The sequence below is a fragment of the Danio rerio genome, chromosome 20 (assembly GCF_052040795.2).
Source record: "Danio rerio strain M-AB ecotype USA chromosome 20, GRCz13ab, whole genome shotgun sequence".
NCBI classification, from domain to species: domain Eukaryota; kingdom Metazoa; phylum Chordata; class Actinopteri; order Cypriniformes; family Danionidae; genus Danio; species Danio rerio.
In genome coordinates, this window is record NC_141040.1 from 6,572,747 (window position 1) to 6,587,585 (window position 14,839).

Below are 14,839 nucleotides of genomic sequence, written 5' to 3' on the forward strand. Positions count from 1 at the left end.
AATAGACTTGTTCCTGGTCACGCTTCATTTCTGTCGTCTGTTAAGGTAAGCGGGCTGTGTGCACGTAGTACTCAACTTTTAGAACAACCGTAAAGCAAAACAGATGTATTTCCCACGTAAAAACGATCCAAAAGGCATATAGGTCTTTGTGTTTTTGCGTATTTTTTGGTTTATAATGTATACAGTGGATTATCATATAATAAATCAGAGAGATTAACTCTGTCATGGACATTATTTCTAAAAATAAGCTCGATAAGTTGTCTGTAGCAGGGTGGGGCTGACGTCACAGACAAGCGCCCCAAGGGCACCGTAGTCCGTTTATAGCCTAATGTTAGCTTTTCAATTCTTGCGTTTGCATTTAAGATTTGCATTTGCATTTAAAAGTGCTCAAAGTTATATTTTGGTGTGAGGATTATTTGGCTGGACAAAACGTGTAAGTGTAATGAACAGTGTCTGAACACAGAGCTTATTATTTGCAACCCCATAGGGATTTTCACGAGGGAACCATTTTTATGCTAGCAGTCGATTAGCCTACAAAGTGACGTCATAGTTCCTCCACTCTATTGTAGCATGCCAGACTTCACAAACATGGCTCCCATGTCACACTGTAAGATCTCAGCAGTCATAAAATCAGCCTGGGGTGCTTTTCCCAAAACCATCATTAGCCAACTACGGTTGTAAGTTCCGTCGTTACAAACATAGTTTGTTGATTTGTCGTTCCCTGAATCCGTCGCTCCAACGAACATTCACCAACTGCTTCGCAAACTTGAGCACTCGCAACTACAGCTCTGCAGCTGTAGTTAGAAACATAGTTCCTGTTCTCTCTTCCCACTTATCCCATCTATGCCCTATTCATTTAGAACATTCTAACATTCAAAGTTGGAATTATTAAAAAATAAAAAAGCATTAAGGTCATCAATCTTAAGCATAATTTGCTTACAAACTATTTTTACAGGTCAGTTTTAGCGATCTTCATGCTTACAATAGTGCTCCCTTCGCGGTGCACTTTGAAAACATTGATGTCATTTTGAACACAGCCTCATGACGAAAGCTATATAGGTGACCTATTATTTAAAAGCGGAATTTATGTTACGTCTCCAAAGCTTGTGAAAACAAAATGCATCAGTTAATTCTTTTAATTGATGGTAGTTTATTTATTAAGTATCTGTACTGTATATGACACAGGCCTGTTGGTTAGAACTTTCTGCAGTGTTTTACAACTGTCAAATTGTAAAAGTAGATTCCACCGCCCTGTTTAGAGCATTGTTATGAGCGTTTTAGGTTAAAACTAAATTGGTCTGATGTGCGACAGAGAAACTATGGTTTTGTGAAACACTCGTCACTACATCGTTCTTTTTCCAAACAATGCATCATACTATGATAGTTCAGCCATGAGTTACAGCGTTGTTTGGGAAACGCACCCCTGAACGACAATGAAGATGCACCAAACACGCAAGAAAATGCCTCCGGAGTTTGACGTCATCCACCCGTGACACTTTCACCATCTTGCGTTCTGAAATGATTCCTCACAGCACACAGTAGTGCATCTCAATAATAAAACCAGAAAGAAAAAAACAGTTTTGACATTTCTCTGCAGCCATTTATATTGGTGCATGGATTGGGTCATCAAATTCGAAGCTCCTATTGGTTCTTAGATTGGTGCTTATCGCAGCTGATGTCACACTGCAGGAAAGTGTCTGAAATCACTGCCAGAACTTCATTGGAGAAAAAATCTAATCGCAACAGGCTTTAACTGGCTGTCAGTGAACATGTCAAACCAACGTTAAAAGATCATAGTTTTTAGCATAGGATTTCAGGAATCTTTTAGGATTTCACAAATTTGTCTTAGATGACAAAATCATGGCTAAAATCTCACAGCGTGAGCGGGGCTTTACTCATCCTCCACTTCTGTTTTAGTTTCTTTCTTTCTTCTGTTAAGCACTGGAAGATATCTTGAAGATTGTGTGAAAACAACAGCCAACATTTCAGTATTCTTCAGAATAGTTTGTTTTGTGTTCAATTTCATTAAGGTTTAGAACAGGGATGTCAAACTCAGTTCCGGAGGGGCGCAGTTCTGCACGGTTTAGTTCCAACCCTAATTAAACACACCTGATTTAACTAATTGAGTCCTTCAGGCTTGTTTAAAACCTACCAGTAAGTGTGTTGGAACAGGGTTGGAACTAAACTATGGAGGGCTGTGGCCCTCCAGGAATTGAGTTTGACATCCCTGGTTTAGAATCTTGGGGTGAAATAGCCCTTTAATTAAAAATAAAAACAGCAACAAAACAAGATATAAACTGAGGTACAGTCTATTTTAATTCATTAATATATGAATTTAATTACATCAAAAATGTAAAGGTTTTGGGTCTATGACAAACGGTGTAAGAATGTCGGCCAAAACACAATTTTTTTTAGCATTGTAACGCCACCTATGAGCTGATTTGGACTTTAGTCTTGGATCGATCGGAGGCCCCGTTTACACTAACAAGTTTTTGTTTTAAAACGGCGTTTTAGAGTGAAAAAGATCCGCGTCCAACAATAGCATTTCACCCAGCGTTTCTGAACAACTGTGCATCTACATTACTACATTAGACCGCTGGAAACGCACATCACATGACCACACACACACGCTGTGCACGTCGAACTGATCATCAGGCATCTACCGCTGGATCTAATCTCACTATATTTGGTAAACGTGACATTTAATTCATCTTGTTGTCTATATCTAGCGACATATTCCCCGACTTTGGTCTTTTGAATCTATTACTTGTTCTCAGGTAACGTGTTTTGGCTCAGAACTGTGTGTGTAGGCTACTTAATATTGAGGAAAAAGCCCCAATCAGAGAGGCGAATGTCTGCAGCCCTGTCTCCGTTTTCAGATGTCTCCGTTTTCCCCCCATCCACACTGAGACGAAGCAGCAGTGTTTTAGAAGAAAACAACCTCTCCAGCCTTTTCAAAACGCTCCGTTTTTGAGGCTCGAACCGTAACTGTAGCAAAACTTCTGCGTTTTAAAACTAAAACATATTAGTGTAAACGGGGCCTGAGTAGCGGTGAGAATTACTACTGTACCACCTGACAAAGTTTGAAGCCTCTACGCCTTACAGTTTGGTCTGGGCAATAGCAATTATGGCAGAAATAATAATAATAATAATAATAATAACAATAATAATAAAAATAACAACAACAATAATAATAATAATAATAATAATAATAATGCTTAAAAAATAGGGATTTAGCACTTCGTACTTGAACCGCTAAATAATAATTCAGCATGATACTCAAGTTAAATTGGTGAGCCACAAGCAAATAAATTAAAAACCTTAACATTAAAAGTTCTAAATTAAACTGATTTATTTTTTAATAACATTTACATTCAAAACATTCAAAAACAAAATGTTAGAAATTGTAATATGGTAAAAAAATAAAACACAAATAAATAAAAATAATGTATATAAAACTGCTGGATTTTCAGAGTGAATGTCTGTTCTCACTTGCAGACGTCTCTGTAGGTCTGAATGGCGGTGTCCATGTAGTGAGCGGGGTACGGTCTCGGCGCTCCGCTCTGTAGAAAAGCAGCAACAGCCGCCATCTCCTGTAAATACACACAAGCACATACCTGACAGTCAGCCTGAGGAGACTTCAGCGCTCTCTTCAACCACAGAAACACTGCTAGTGTCCCTCACCAGCGCTCCAGCCGCATACAACATTGCCTGGTCTGACAGAAAATCCTTCTTGGCAGTGTGATAGCAGTTGTAGGCCAGTTCATAATGCTGGACCAGGAAGCAGAGGTCAGCCATCTTCCTGATCTGAAGCTCCGGCGCCTCAGAGGGATATCTAAGAGCACACAGCTCAGGATCAGATCATAAACCACAAAAACACTGTGTATTATAGATCAGCAACACAGACTTATGAACAACAATATTTGTTGTGACTAGGGTTGTAACAATATACCGGTATGACGGTCTACCACGATTTGAACGTGCACGATTATCATACCATGAACAATTGCATATCAACGGTTTTAACCCTTAAACACAGAGACAGCTGCCTGCGGCTAAAAATAAGTATTGCTCTTAAATGTTTAACAACTTTTGATCCGCTGATCCGATTCATACAATTCAAAGATTGGCATAAAAAATGCTGTATCACATAACATTCGCGGACTTTCAGAGGCTCCGGAATCAGTGCGTTTACGTCATCAACATTTGACAACACTGATTTGACAAAGAAACGCTCGTCACTGTGTCTCCGGACAAACCAGATATGATATATTGATGCATTGTCCCTCCTCCATGCCCAGATTGGTTCAAACTCGCTATATCACAACCAATAAGCATAGGTTTCGCTTTTGTTTGTGGACCAACAATGAGCTTTTTGAACAACACGGAATGAGAGATAGGCATACATTTATGCGTGGCTAAATAAAACGCAAAAAAAAAAGTTTTGCATGAAATAATTCTCATACTAAGTACTTTTGCATGCACAGCAGCACAGAAACATGACAAAACAGTGACACAGCAAAGACGAACTGCTGCCCTTGCTGTTTTCAAAAGACGCAAATGAAGGTGCAGCTGTTTGTCTTCATTGCAGACAACCACATCCAAATCCATATCCACAGACAACCATATCCATGATGGCACATAAAACCTAAGGATGTTCCACATTGAATCTAGTTTCGTTATGTAACTATTTATAGTATAGTAAATATTTATATCTATTTTTTACTGAGGATTTGCACCATGTTTATTTGGACTTTATTTGGACTTTGACACATTATTTATTATTTTCTTATTTTTTTATTTGTTCATTGTAAGTGGTGTTGTTTATAGTAACTAAAAATATATTATTTGGAAAAAGTCAAATTTGCTTCACTGTTCTATTATTTTGTAACATTTGTAACATACCGTATACCGCGAAACCGTCAAACCGTGGTATTGTTTTAGACGATTATCATACCGTAAAAAATTCATACCGTTACAACCCTAGTTGTGACACTATATCAGTTAAAATTTAATTTACAGAGGGTACGGAAAGTATTTAGACCCACTTGAAAATTTCCCTATTTTTTATATTGCAGCCATTTGCTAAAATCTTTTTTAAGTTCTTTTGTTTTCCAAAATGTACAAACAGCGCCCCATACTGACAGAAAAACAGAATTGTTGACATTTTTGCAGATTTATAAAAAAAAAATAAAATAAAATATATTCTGCTGCACCGGTAAAAAATACGAAGCGTAATTTTTATTCAGTTCAAACATTCGCTTTCAAAAAATTCAGTGGATCAAATTCGGCTCTTAAAATTTGACATTACATCCGGGAACTGCTGGAAAAGCAATAGACTGCAGATTGACAATCTCTAGCTGCTTTTTCACTAGCAGTTAAACCAATTTAAGATGTTTAAACCAGTAAATAAGTGTGGAAAAAACTAATAACAGCACAAAAGTAGCATTTAATATTGTCCATGTCAAACAGCTGAATTTGATCCACTGAATTATAAATCAGTGATTTTTGAACTGAAAAACAGTAAATTGGAAATTGTCTATATATGAAATCTGGAAATTGAATAAGAATTCATTCATTTACCGATCTCTGGGAAACATCCACACACACATTCACACACACACTCATACACTACGGACAATTTAGCCTACCCAATTCACCTGCAGCATGTCTTTGGACTGTGGGAGAAACCGGAGCACCCGGAGGAAACTCATGCGAAGGCAGGGAGAACATGCAAACTCCACACAGAAACGCCAACTCAGCTGAGGTTCGAACCAGTGACCCAGCGACCTTCTTGCTGTGAGGCGACAGCACTACCTACTGCGCCACTGCCTCGCCAGTGAATAAGATTTATTGAATATTTAAAAATGAAAACGTGTTTGAAATATTTTTAGTTGAGATACTCACAGCTTAAATAAACAGCCGTGTTCAATTTCAGGACCTAAAATTTCAAACCCTGTAAATCCAAGTCATGAAAATGCAAGCAGTTGTTAATTCAATGTATTATTATTTTCAGTTTGTGCTATTCGATAAGATTTTTATTTCAATACTTTTGGCATTGATTTTATTCCATATCTACTGTCTCCCTCGTGATGAAGAGTAGGCAAAATCTGATATGTAGTGTGGGCAAAAGAAAACGTGCTCATCAGATGCTGGATTCGAACCGGGTTTATGATCGATCGCATCAAAACATGTTGCCACGCGCTTTACGAGCTGCGTCACTCACGCTGCAGTTAATTGAACTCTTTAGTTTAGATGTCTTTGTCAATCGAACCGTGATGGGCGGGAAACACTCGACTAGCTTATTCCAACGAGGTGTGCTATTTACACTTAGCCTAAATAGACACTCCAAAATCTGCAATGCTGCCAAGTACAGGGATATCCTGAATGAAAAAACTTCTCTGGGGTGTACAGGACCTCAGACTGAGCAGAAGGTTTACCTTCCAACAGGACAATGACCCCAAGCACACAGCTAAAATAACAGTGGCTTTACAACAACTCCGTAACTGTTCTTGAATGTCCCAGCCAAAGCACTGACTAAATCCAATTGAGCATTTCTGAAGAGACCTAAAAATGGCTGTCCATCCACGTTCACCATCCAACCTGACAGAACTGAAGAGGATCTGCATAAAGGAATGCCAGAAGATCCCCAAATCCAGGTGTGAAAAACTTGTTACATCTTTCCCAAAAAGACTCATGGGTGTATTAGATTAAAAAGGCTGCTTCTACTAAATACTGAGGTTCTGAATACTTAGGACCATGTGATATTCCAGTTTTTCAATATAGCAAAGAGTGAACATTTTAAGGGGGTCTGAATACGTTCTGTACCTACTGTATATGCATCAACGAGAGACAAAAACAAAATAACAATATCTTTCCTATTTTAATTAGATTTTTTTTAAACCAAAACAGAGTGTAGGGAGTACACAAGTAATAAAATGTATTATATAAACCTCTATGTTAGAGTAAAATTAAATATTTTAACTCTTTCTAACAGGAAAAAACAATATAGAATGCATGATTATATGGTGTCATGGCTTTGCAATCAAATAATTATGTTATATTGGAAGTCAATATGGGAAAAAAAAGCCACAAAAATAACGAAAGGATGGTAAATTTGAGTGTATTGTTGGATTTCTGACAATTTTCAAAAGCTTTTTCCCAAAATATGTGTCAAAATAAGAGTTGACACCAAAAATCCCTCCTATTGCTGATATACCCAGTATGTTGTGGCCAAAGTAAGCCTCAAAATCACCCCAGAGTGAATGAAAACATCCCCAAAAGCACACAAGGGTTAATCCTGCGTTCACACCAGACGTGGCACACGCGTCAAGCACGAGTGATTTACATGTAAAGTCAATGCAAACGCGCGAATAGACATCCTGTGGCTCGATATGCGCGAATGGCGCGGCGCGAATGACGAGAATTGCGCGGTGCGCATGGTGCGAATTGACCGTTTTGGGCGTTTGACGCGCTTAATGCGCGTTTCACGCGAACCACTCGCGTTCAAAAATCTGAACTTCATCGGATATTCGCGCCACGTTAACCAATCAGAAGCTTGCTCTTGTGGGGGCGTGATTGTGACGTATCGCCTGTTGTCGGTGTCTCAGGGGAAATCCCCCAGCAGACACCGACAAGAAGTTCATCAAACTGGGCTGGGCTCAGTCAGAACCACCGCTGAAAACCTCCATCAGCCAGGTTCAGTTTCTGGAGGAGTCTATGAGCTTAAAGAGCTGAATGCACCTCTGAAAGGATCTAGTGGACTCAAACACAGCTATAAACGTATTGACGCTGTTTATCATCCTTCATAAAGCACATAAACACTGTTATTTACTTCATAAAATCCATGTTAGCCCTTTAGCTATGAAGCTAGAGTCACGGGGCAGACAGAAGCCCTGCCCATCACGCGAATCCGCGTCTGTTGTGAAGTGAATTTGGCACGCGAAGCGGGGTTTGACGCGCGAATGAAGCGGGGTTTGACGTGCGAATGAAGCGAGTAACCTCAAATGTTTATGCGACTATTTACGCGAGAATAGCGCGATTTATCCACGCGTTCCGCGTCTGGTGTGAACACAGCATAATACTACTCTCAAAAGATACAGAACTTGTTTTGTCTCTCAGTAAATCACATAATAACTTCAATAAATACCAGCAATATGATCATATAGTTAAGTCAATATCACAGATCCCTACAAAGCACTTCTAGATCTAGAGGCAGATTCTAGATTGCTGGTTTTTATCGTTACTACTGAATGAGGAGTAATCCATATAGTGTCGAGAATTTGAACTGGTTTATCAAAAATGATAAGAGATCGCTCATCCTTATTGTGTCCTCAAAGTGACTTACAGCAGGCCTGCAGTGTTCTTCAGCTCAGCGATGCTCTTCTCTGGAACCTTCCCACCACCAAACAGCTTCTTAGTGGCGGAGAAGAGAGATCGGCTCAGTCCTTTTCTGGAGACAAGCTAGAAAGACAGATTGAAGAAAACAAAAGCCCAAAAAGATCAAAAGATGATTCTGGAAATGAATATAAAAATGGAAAAAACTATATGTGTTACTGTGAAAAATGCAGGAAATAAATATTAATGGATTGTACCTTTTGAAGCCAATAAGGTAAGTTTTTTTAAGTTTGATAATAATGTGTGAATAGAGGTAAGATGTGCCTAAAACAGAACAAAAGCTGAATGAAGTAAACAAGAGCATAGACTACTGTAATCAATTATGAACTTTCTCAGTGAGGTAAAAAATAAAACTACACACAATATACAAGTTTATGCAAGTTTTCGACTCTACTAAGGCAAAAATACCAAATATTTTTCGAGAAATATTTTTTAAAAAAGTAATAAAAAAGTTAATAAACTTGTTTAAAGGCAGCTTTTAAAACATACAAACTGGCAATATTAAAGTGGTTTAAAACGTCTCTTCTTTAAATTCTATTGGTAACATTGTTGTAATGAAAATTGAAAGACTGCTTTAATTATTGCAACCTATACTATGTATATATATATACACACACACACACACTATATACTATATAAACAATATTTCAAATTGCATTATGGGACTTTGATCTTTGCAATTGACTTTGTAAAAAAAAAAATAAATAAATAAAAAATTTTAGTTTAAAATGATAAAGTAAAATTACATTTGCAAATCAACCCAAGGTCACTTCATGTTAAAAATACCTTTAATAGCAGTAAAACTAAAAAGCATTCCAGTTTCCTTAATTAGCGGACTAACTGTACTTAACCCTATTGTTAGACCAGATCTGTGATTTTTAGAATATTAAATTTTTAAATTTTCACCCACTCTTTTATTTCTTTTCTTAATTTACCTATTGATTAATTTATTTGATTTACATTTTATTATTATTATTATTATTATTATTATTATTATTAGTAGTAGTAGTAGTAGTAGTAGTAGTAGTAGTAGTAGTAGTAGTAGTAGTATTAGTAATAATAATAATAATAATAATAATAATAATAATAATGAGTTATTAAATCTGTCATGTTTGGAAATGTATTGAAAAAATCTGCTCTCTGTTAAACAGAAATTGGAGGAAAAAAATAAACAGGGGGTCTAATAACTGTATACCAGATTTCTGCCAATGTGACTCATGTAAACAGACAGATTTAGTACATTTTAACGACATCATTTTATTCTCAAGTGAAAACTCTATTGGTCTCAGCTATTTAAAACATAAAATAAAGTGCTGATTATAAAAATGTGGCCTGAAAAAAGTTCAGTTAAATCAGAAAACTTTTTTGTTTTCTTTAATCCATGTTTACTGTGTGTTTGTGCATGTGCGTTTAAAAACCTATTCAATTCATTCATTCAATTTCCATATGCTGTTCAAGACATTATCACAGACATTACATTGATAACATTCCCTACACAATATTAATTAACATAAACCTTTCAGTTTATGTGCCTAATTAATAAAAACTGAAGCAGCAAATCAAAATATTGAGAATGATTTATGAAGAATCCTGTGACAACTTGAAAATTTCTAATTTACTGCCCTGTTTATCAAATACTGTAAAAGCATCTTTGCCAATGAGAAGAGACATATTTCACAAATTCACATATCTCACATAATCGCACAAACCCAAAATACAACTCTAAACATACATGACTGTCTAAAAAGAGAAAGTCAATATATGCAGACACCTAGGATGAATCCCCTGTAGAGTGCCGATTGTGTACCTGGTCGTTGAGCTGGCGAATGTTCTTCTCGATGTGCGGCAGTAATCCCCTGAAGGTGAACTCTTGGATGAACTGCCGGATGTGGTCGTGATCATTAAGGGTCAGGCATGTTCCTCTGGGAGTCGGGCTGCTGTTAGAGCTCACACTGGCTTGCTTCAGAGCTTTCGTCATATTTGCACTGTTTACAGCCTGACTCTCGTCGATGAGAGCGTCGGACGGTGAGTCAAGCTGAAGAGGATGAGTGTCTGAAACACCGTCTGCAAACATGAGGAATGATGTTGATCAGATGTTTCTCCTCATCAATATGAGCTTTAAAACAAAACCCCTGATAATGTGGAACTGGACTTACCTCTAACTGCAGGATCTAGACCGTCTTCCTCTGCGCTGATGTTGTTTTCAGTTGCATTATTCACTGCAGATTCTTCATACAGCTCCTATGAAACAGCGCCGGAGTTGAAAAATGTTGAAAAATCAGTTTTTCCTGAAATCCATCATAACAATTCCACTGGTAATTCAGATTTGAAAAGAGAAAACATCGTTTTAATGATTGCAACCTTGATCTCTGCTTAAAGGGCCATGACACCCCCTTGTTTCAGCAGTGTGTTTTCACACCTCTACTTTGGAAAAAGTCAGAAAAGTGGGCGTGTCCAGCTCTGTTTAGGGGGGAGTGTCGGAGGAACTAAAGTGGGATGGTGTGGGAGTGTCTATTTGGGCATGTGCGAGTTTCAGAGTCAAAACACACAGACACGCGCACATACACACACATGCGCGCACACACACACACACACACACACACACACACACACACACACACACACACACACACACACACACACACACACACACACACACACACACACACACACACACGGGAGAAAGTGACTGTGTTTACATGGACATCTGTAGTCAAATTATTTGCCAAATTATTAAATGGTGGACTTTAACTGCAGTTTGGCTCTTTCAATTAGGGAATTCATTCATGCCCCTCACGACAAACGAGATATTTGATTCGAGGAACTGCTCTAAGCGTGTATTTTTCATGCAATGTTTGATATTGCACGGCGAATGAGAGAAAAAAACCCTCCGCATTTCCCGGAAACTTAGATGCACACAGCAGGTAGAGTCAGAAAGCCGCGTGTTTTATTCCGGTAACAAAATGCGCCGAAAATCCTACACGAGGTTAAAGTTTGTTTGTGGTGCTAACATGTTTACACTCGGTGCAATAGTTAACTTAGTTCGATACGAATAAACAAAGAGCACTGGTCGCTCACTTACCAAATCTGTAGAGACAGGACAATCACCAGCAACTAGAGCCGCGTCTTTATTAAGAGAAGACTACAAGCGAATCCGGATCTCAGCGTTTGCAGATGAGAACAGCTCTCAGGTAAACAATAATCCTCCTTAGACACGCAAGTTATTGTTGTCGAGCGTCGCGTACACTGTTAATCCACACGTGACTCCAGCTGCGTTCTCACAGAGAGAAAATGAAAACAAAACTTAACTGCAGCAAACTATAAAAGCAACACTTCACGCTTGTTTTGCCAACACAACGTGGCGTCTCTGTCGTCTAAACACTGTGACAGTAATGAATATTAATGAAGTTGCACAATAGAGCGCGCTGATTGGTTTGAACCAAGCCTTACTCATGCATTAATGCATCACACTGTAAGACGTAATAAGACACACTCTGACACAGACGCCCAGTCTGCACGCTGGAATACACGCTATTATGTCATGGCCGTGACGCAGCTTCAAAAATTCGTTTCAAACCGGAAGTACGAATTTGCTTGAAATAACGCAAAAACAACCAATTTACACTTTTTAGTCAAATATAGGTGTCCTAATAGTGTTTTTAGCAGTGTGGGACACATACGACTGTCAACAGCTCAAAAAATGTATTTTGGTGTTTCGTGACTCTTTAAAAGTGCAGTAGGGGATTGTCTTCAGAAACATTTTTGTTGTGCTGGTTAAAAGTCTCTTCACATTCCAATAGTACTGATTAAAGTAAATGATCTAAATGTATTTGTATGTATTTTTATATTCTGGGTAAGTCATAAGACTAAAAAAAATGCTCATCCAATTCAATATTGTCAGGCCGACATCTCCCATAATTCTGATAAGTAGCCCAAACTGTCTGTCAGCAAATGCAGATTTGAGCTACTGAGCAGTGTTTGTACGCAGCTCTGCCGTTTGTGTATACACGTTAGGGGTGTCAAAATTAATTGTACACCGCTATGCAGACGCGGACAATAAGGTATCGGTTCAGTAATAATCATAACCGGTTATTATGTACTGACGTCATTTATCTCCTATGCGCTCTGTCGCGAGGGAGGTGAGCGCGAGTATTTACAACACTCAGGGCCGGCCCGTGGCATAGGCACCATAGGCATATGCTAAGGGCGCTGTACATCCAGGGGGGCGCCAGAAATGAGCGCGGCTCAGTTGGTTTTGTTTACGATTTTCCTGACACACATTCAGTTATAGACGGCAATAACTCAAAAACCTCTTACCCTAAAAAGATCTAAAGTGTGTTTCCTACAAAAAGACAAAGCTGGTTATGTTTCACAGCTGTCTCTCTTTTTTGTTCGCTCAACATTACGAGCACTGCTCCGTTTAAGCCCTCGCAATATGTGTTTAGCCGGGAGAGCTCGCGCTGAGAGGAGCTCTCATAAGGGGACCGTCGGAAAAGTGCTTTTTTTTTTTCGTTTTTCTGCTCCGCTCAGCGCGAGCTCTCCCTGTTGCGACGGCTTAATTGTGTGTGGGTGTGTGTGTGTGTATGTGTGTGTTTGTTGTTTTTTTGTTTGGTGCTGTCTATGTTTGTGTATGTGTTTGAATGAGAGACAGTGTGGTGCTGTGTGTCTGTGTTTATACAGACAGCTTGTTATAGCCTCACCCCTAAAATATAACACTGTATATAGAAAGCATCGTCAATGCACCGTGATGCACCGAGATATCGAATTGAACCGAATCGAAGGCATGATAATCGTAACCGAACTACAGCACCTTTAACTCACCAAGTTCAATAAAGTGACTTTATCATATTAAAATAATAGTAATAATAATGCTCCCACCAGTCCAACAAGGACACAATAACTGAAGCATATATGCATGCTGCAATGATGGCCCATTTTCCTCAGATCAACCTCAATAAAATAATAATAAATAATATAATAATAGTAAAGTGAAGTTTGGCAAGTTTGACCGTCGGAAAAGTGCTTCTTTTTTTTTTTCGTTTTTCTGCTCCGCTCAGCGCAAGCTCTCTCTGTCGCGACGGCTTAATTGTGTGTGGGTGTGTGTGTGTGTATGTGTGTGTTTGTTTGTTTTTTTGTTTGGTGCTGTCTATGTTTGTGTATGTGTTTGAATGACAGACAGTGTGGCGCTGTGTGTCTGTGTTTATACAGACAGCTTGTTATAGCCTCCCCCCTAAAATATAACACTGTATATAGAAAGCATCGTCAATGCACCGTGATATCGAATTGAACCGAACCGAAGGCATGATAATCGTAACCGAACCGTGAGACCAGTATAGGTTCACACACCAATACACATACTGCGCGCTAATGAGGGAAACAGAAAGTGAGAGCAAGAGCGATAAGAACATGCTAAATCGAAACTTTTTTAAAATGCTGAATCAATAATGGAGTTACTTTTGCATGCTGGAGGACGGACGACACCATGGCTGAAGCAATTCTTTTTGACAGGCAATGCTTTGTTTAAAACTATTTTTGTCACGCACAGCTGATGTAGATTGGGTTGTTATGAATGGGTTATATGCACTGAAGTGTTGTCAGCCACTGAAATCTCTCGGTGAAAGATTGATGTGACTATTTCCCAGGGGCCTCTTACAGCATCGATAATGTAGATTTTATTTAGTTTAACAGCAGAACATCAGTAAATAGCGCTATTCAGCCTAGCCTGCTTTACTGAGCTGAAGAGGGTTTTATATTCACATTGGGTCATATCTGAACAATGACAGCCTGTGATGCGCTCTCTATATTTGTTTACCGCTACTCTGAATATTTCGCTCTGAAATAGCATGCAAGTATGGCTGAGAAATGAGTGTAATTCCTGCAAGCCGTCAGCCAAGCTTTAGCTCAACACATGAGAGAGCGCTGTCATCTTTAAGGATCTTTAATTCATGTTTTCAGGAGGCGTGGCTTTGGATGGCAGGGGAGGGACGGTGTTTCAGATTTATGCTTTCGGGCTAGCAATATGGCAGATCACCTACAGCACCTTTAACTCACCAAGTTCAATAAAGTGACTTTATCATATTAAAATAATAGTAATAATAATGCTCCCACCAGTCCAACAAGGACACAATAACTGAAGCATATATGCATGCTGCAATGATGGCCCATTTTCCTCAGATCAACCTCAATAAAATAATAATAAATAATATAATAATTATAAAGTGATGTTCGGCAAACTCTGTATATAATCGCAGACTTGGCATCAAGCATAATTCACGTTTATACACCTTAGCTACCGGTCCACCTCTCTCCCTGGACTTGCAGTCTGTGCCCCAGAGGGCCCCCTTGCCCTTCACCTAGGGGTCTCTGACCCCAGCAAGCTACCCAGGTGCCCACCTCTCACCCTGGACTTGTGCACACTGGAAATGTGGTGCAAAAAATGTAA

The 14,839-nt window shown here is 38.8% G+C and overlaps 2 protein-coding genes and 1 long non-coding RNA gene across 7 annotated transcripts in view; 1 reads left to right on the forward strand and 2 right to left on the reverse strand.

Annotated features, from left to right (window-relative positions):
* The window catches only part of dsc2l (desmocollin 2 like), a 1,349,056-nt gene that overhangs the window by 451,575 nt on the left and 882,642 nt on the right, over nt 1–14,839 (reverse strand). The gene's annotated exons all lie outside the window — the stretch shown is intronic.
* Nucleotides 1–14,839, reverse strand: part of trappc8 (trafficking protein particle complex subunit 8) — a 187,491-nt gene that overhangs the window by 130,353 nt on the left and 42,299 nt on the right. For 4 of the 5 annotated variants that reach the window (XM_087297930.1, XM_087297929.1, XM_087297928.1 and 1 more), the window contains 5 exons: nt 10,554–10,638; nt 10,205–10,461; nt 8,348–8,463; nt 3,685–3,835; nt 3,493–3,593 (listed from right to left, as the gene is read on the reverse strand). In XM_087297930.1, the coding sequence (XP_087154056.1) occupies nt 3,493–3,593; nt 3,685–3,835; nt 8,348–8,463; nt 10,205–10,461; nt 10,554–10,638 (710 nt within the window). Of the gene's footprint in view, nt 1–3,492; nt 3,594–3,684; nt 3,933–4,994; nt 5,344–8,347; nt 8,464–10,204; nt 10,462–10,553; nt 10,639–14,839 lie in introns of those variants that run through there. The other variant, XM_087297932.1, reaches the window with a different exon arrangement.
* On the forward strand, nt 4,725–8,443 carry LOC147832109 (uncharacterized). Its single transcript, XR_015518124.1, has 3 exons — nt 4,725–5,276; nt 5,503–5,908; nt 6,553–8,443. It is a non-coding gene; the product is annotated as an uncharacterized LOC147832109 (long non-coding RNA).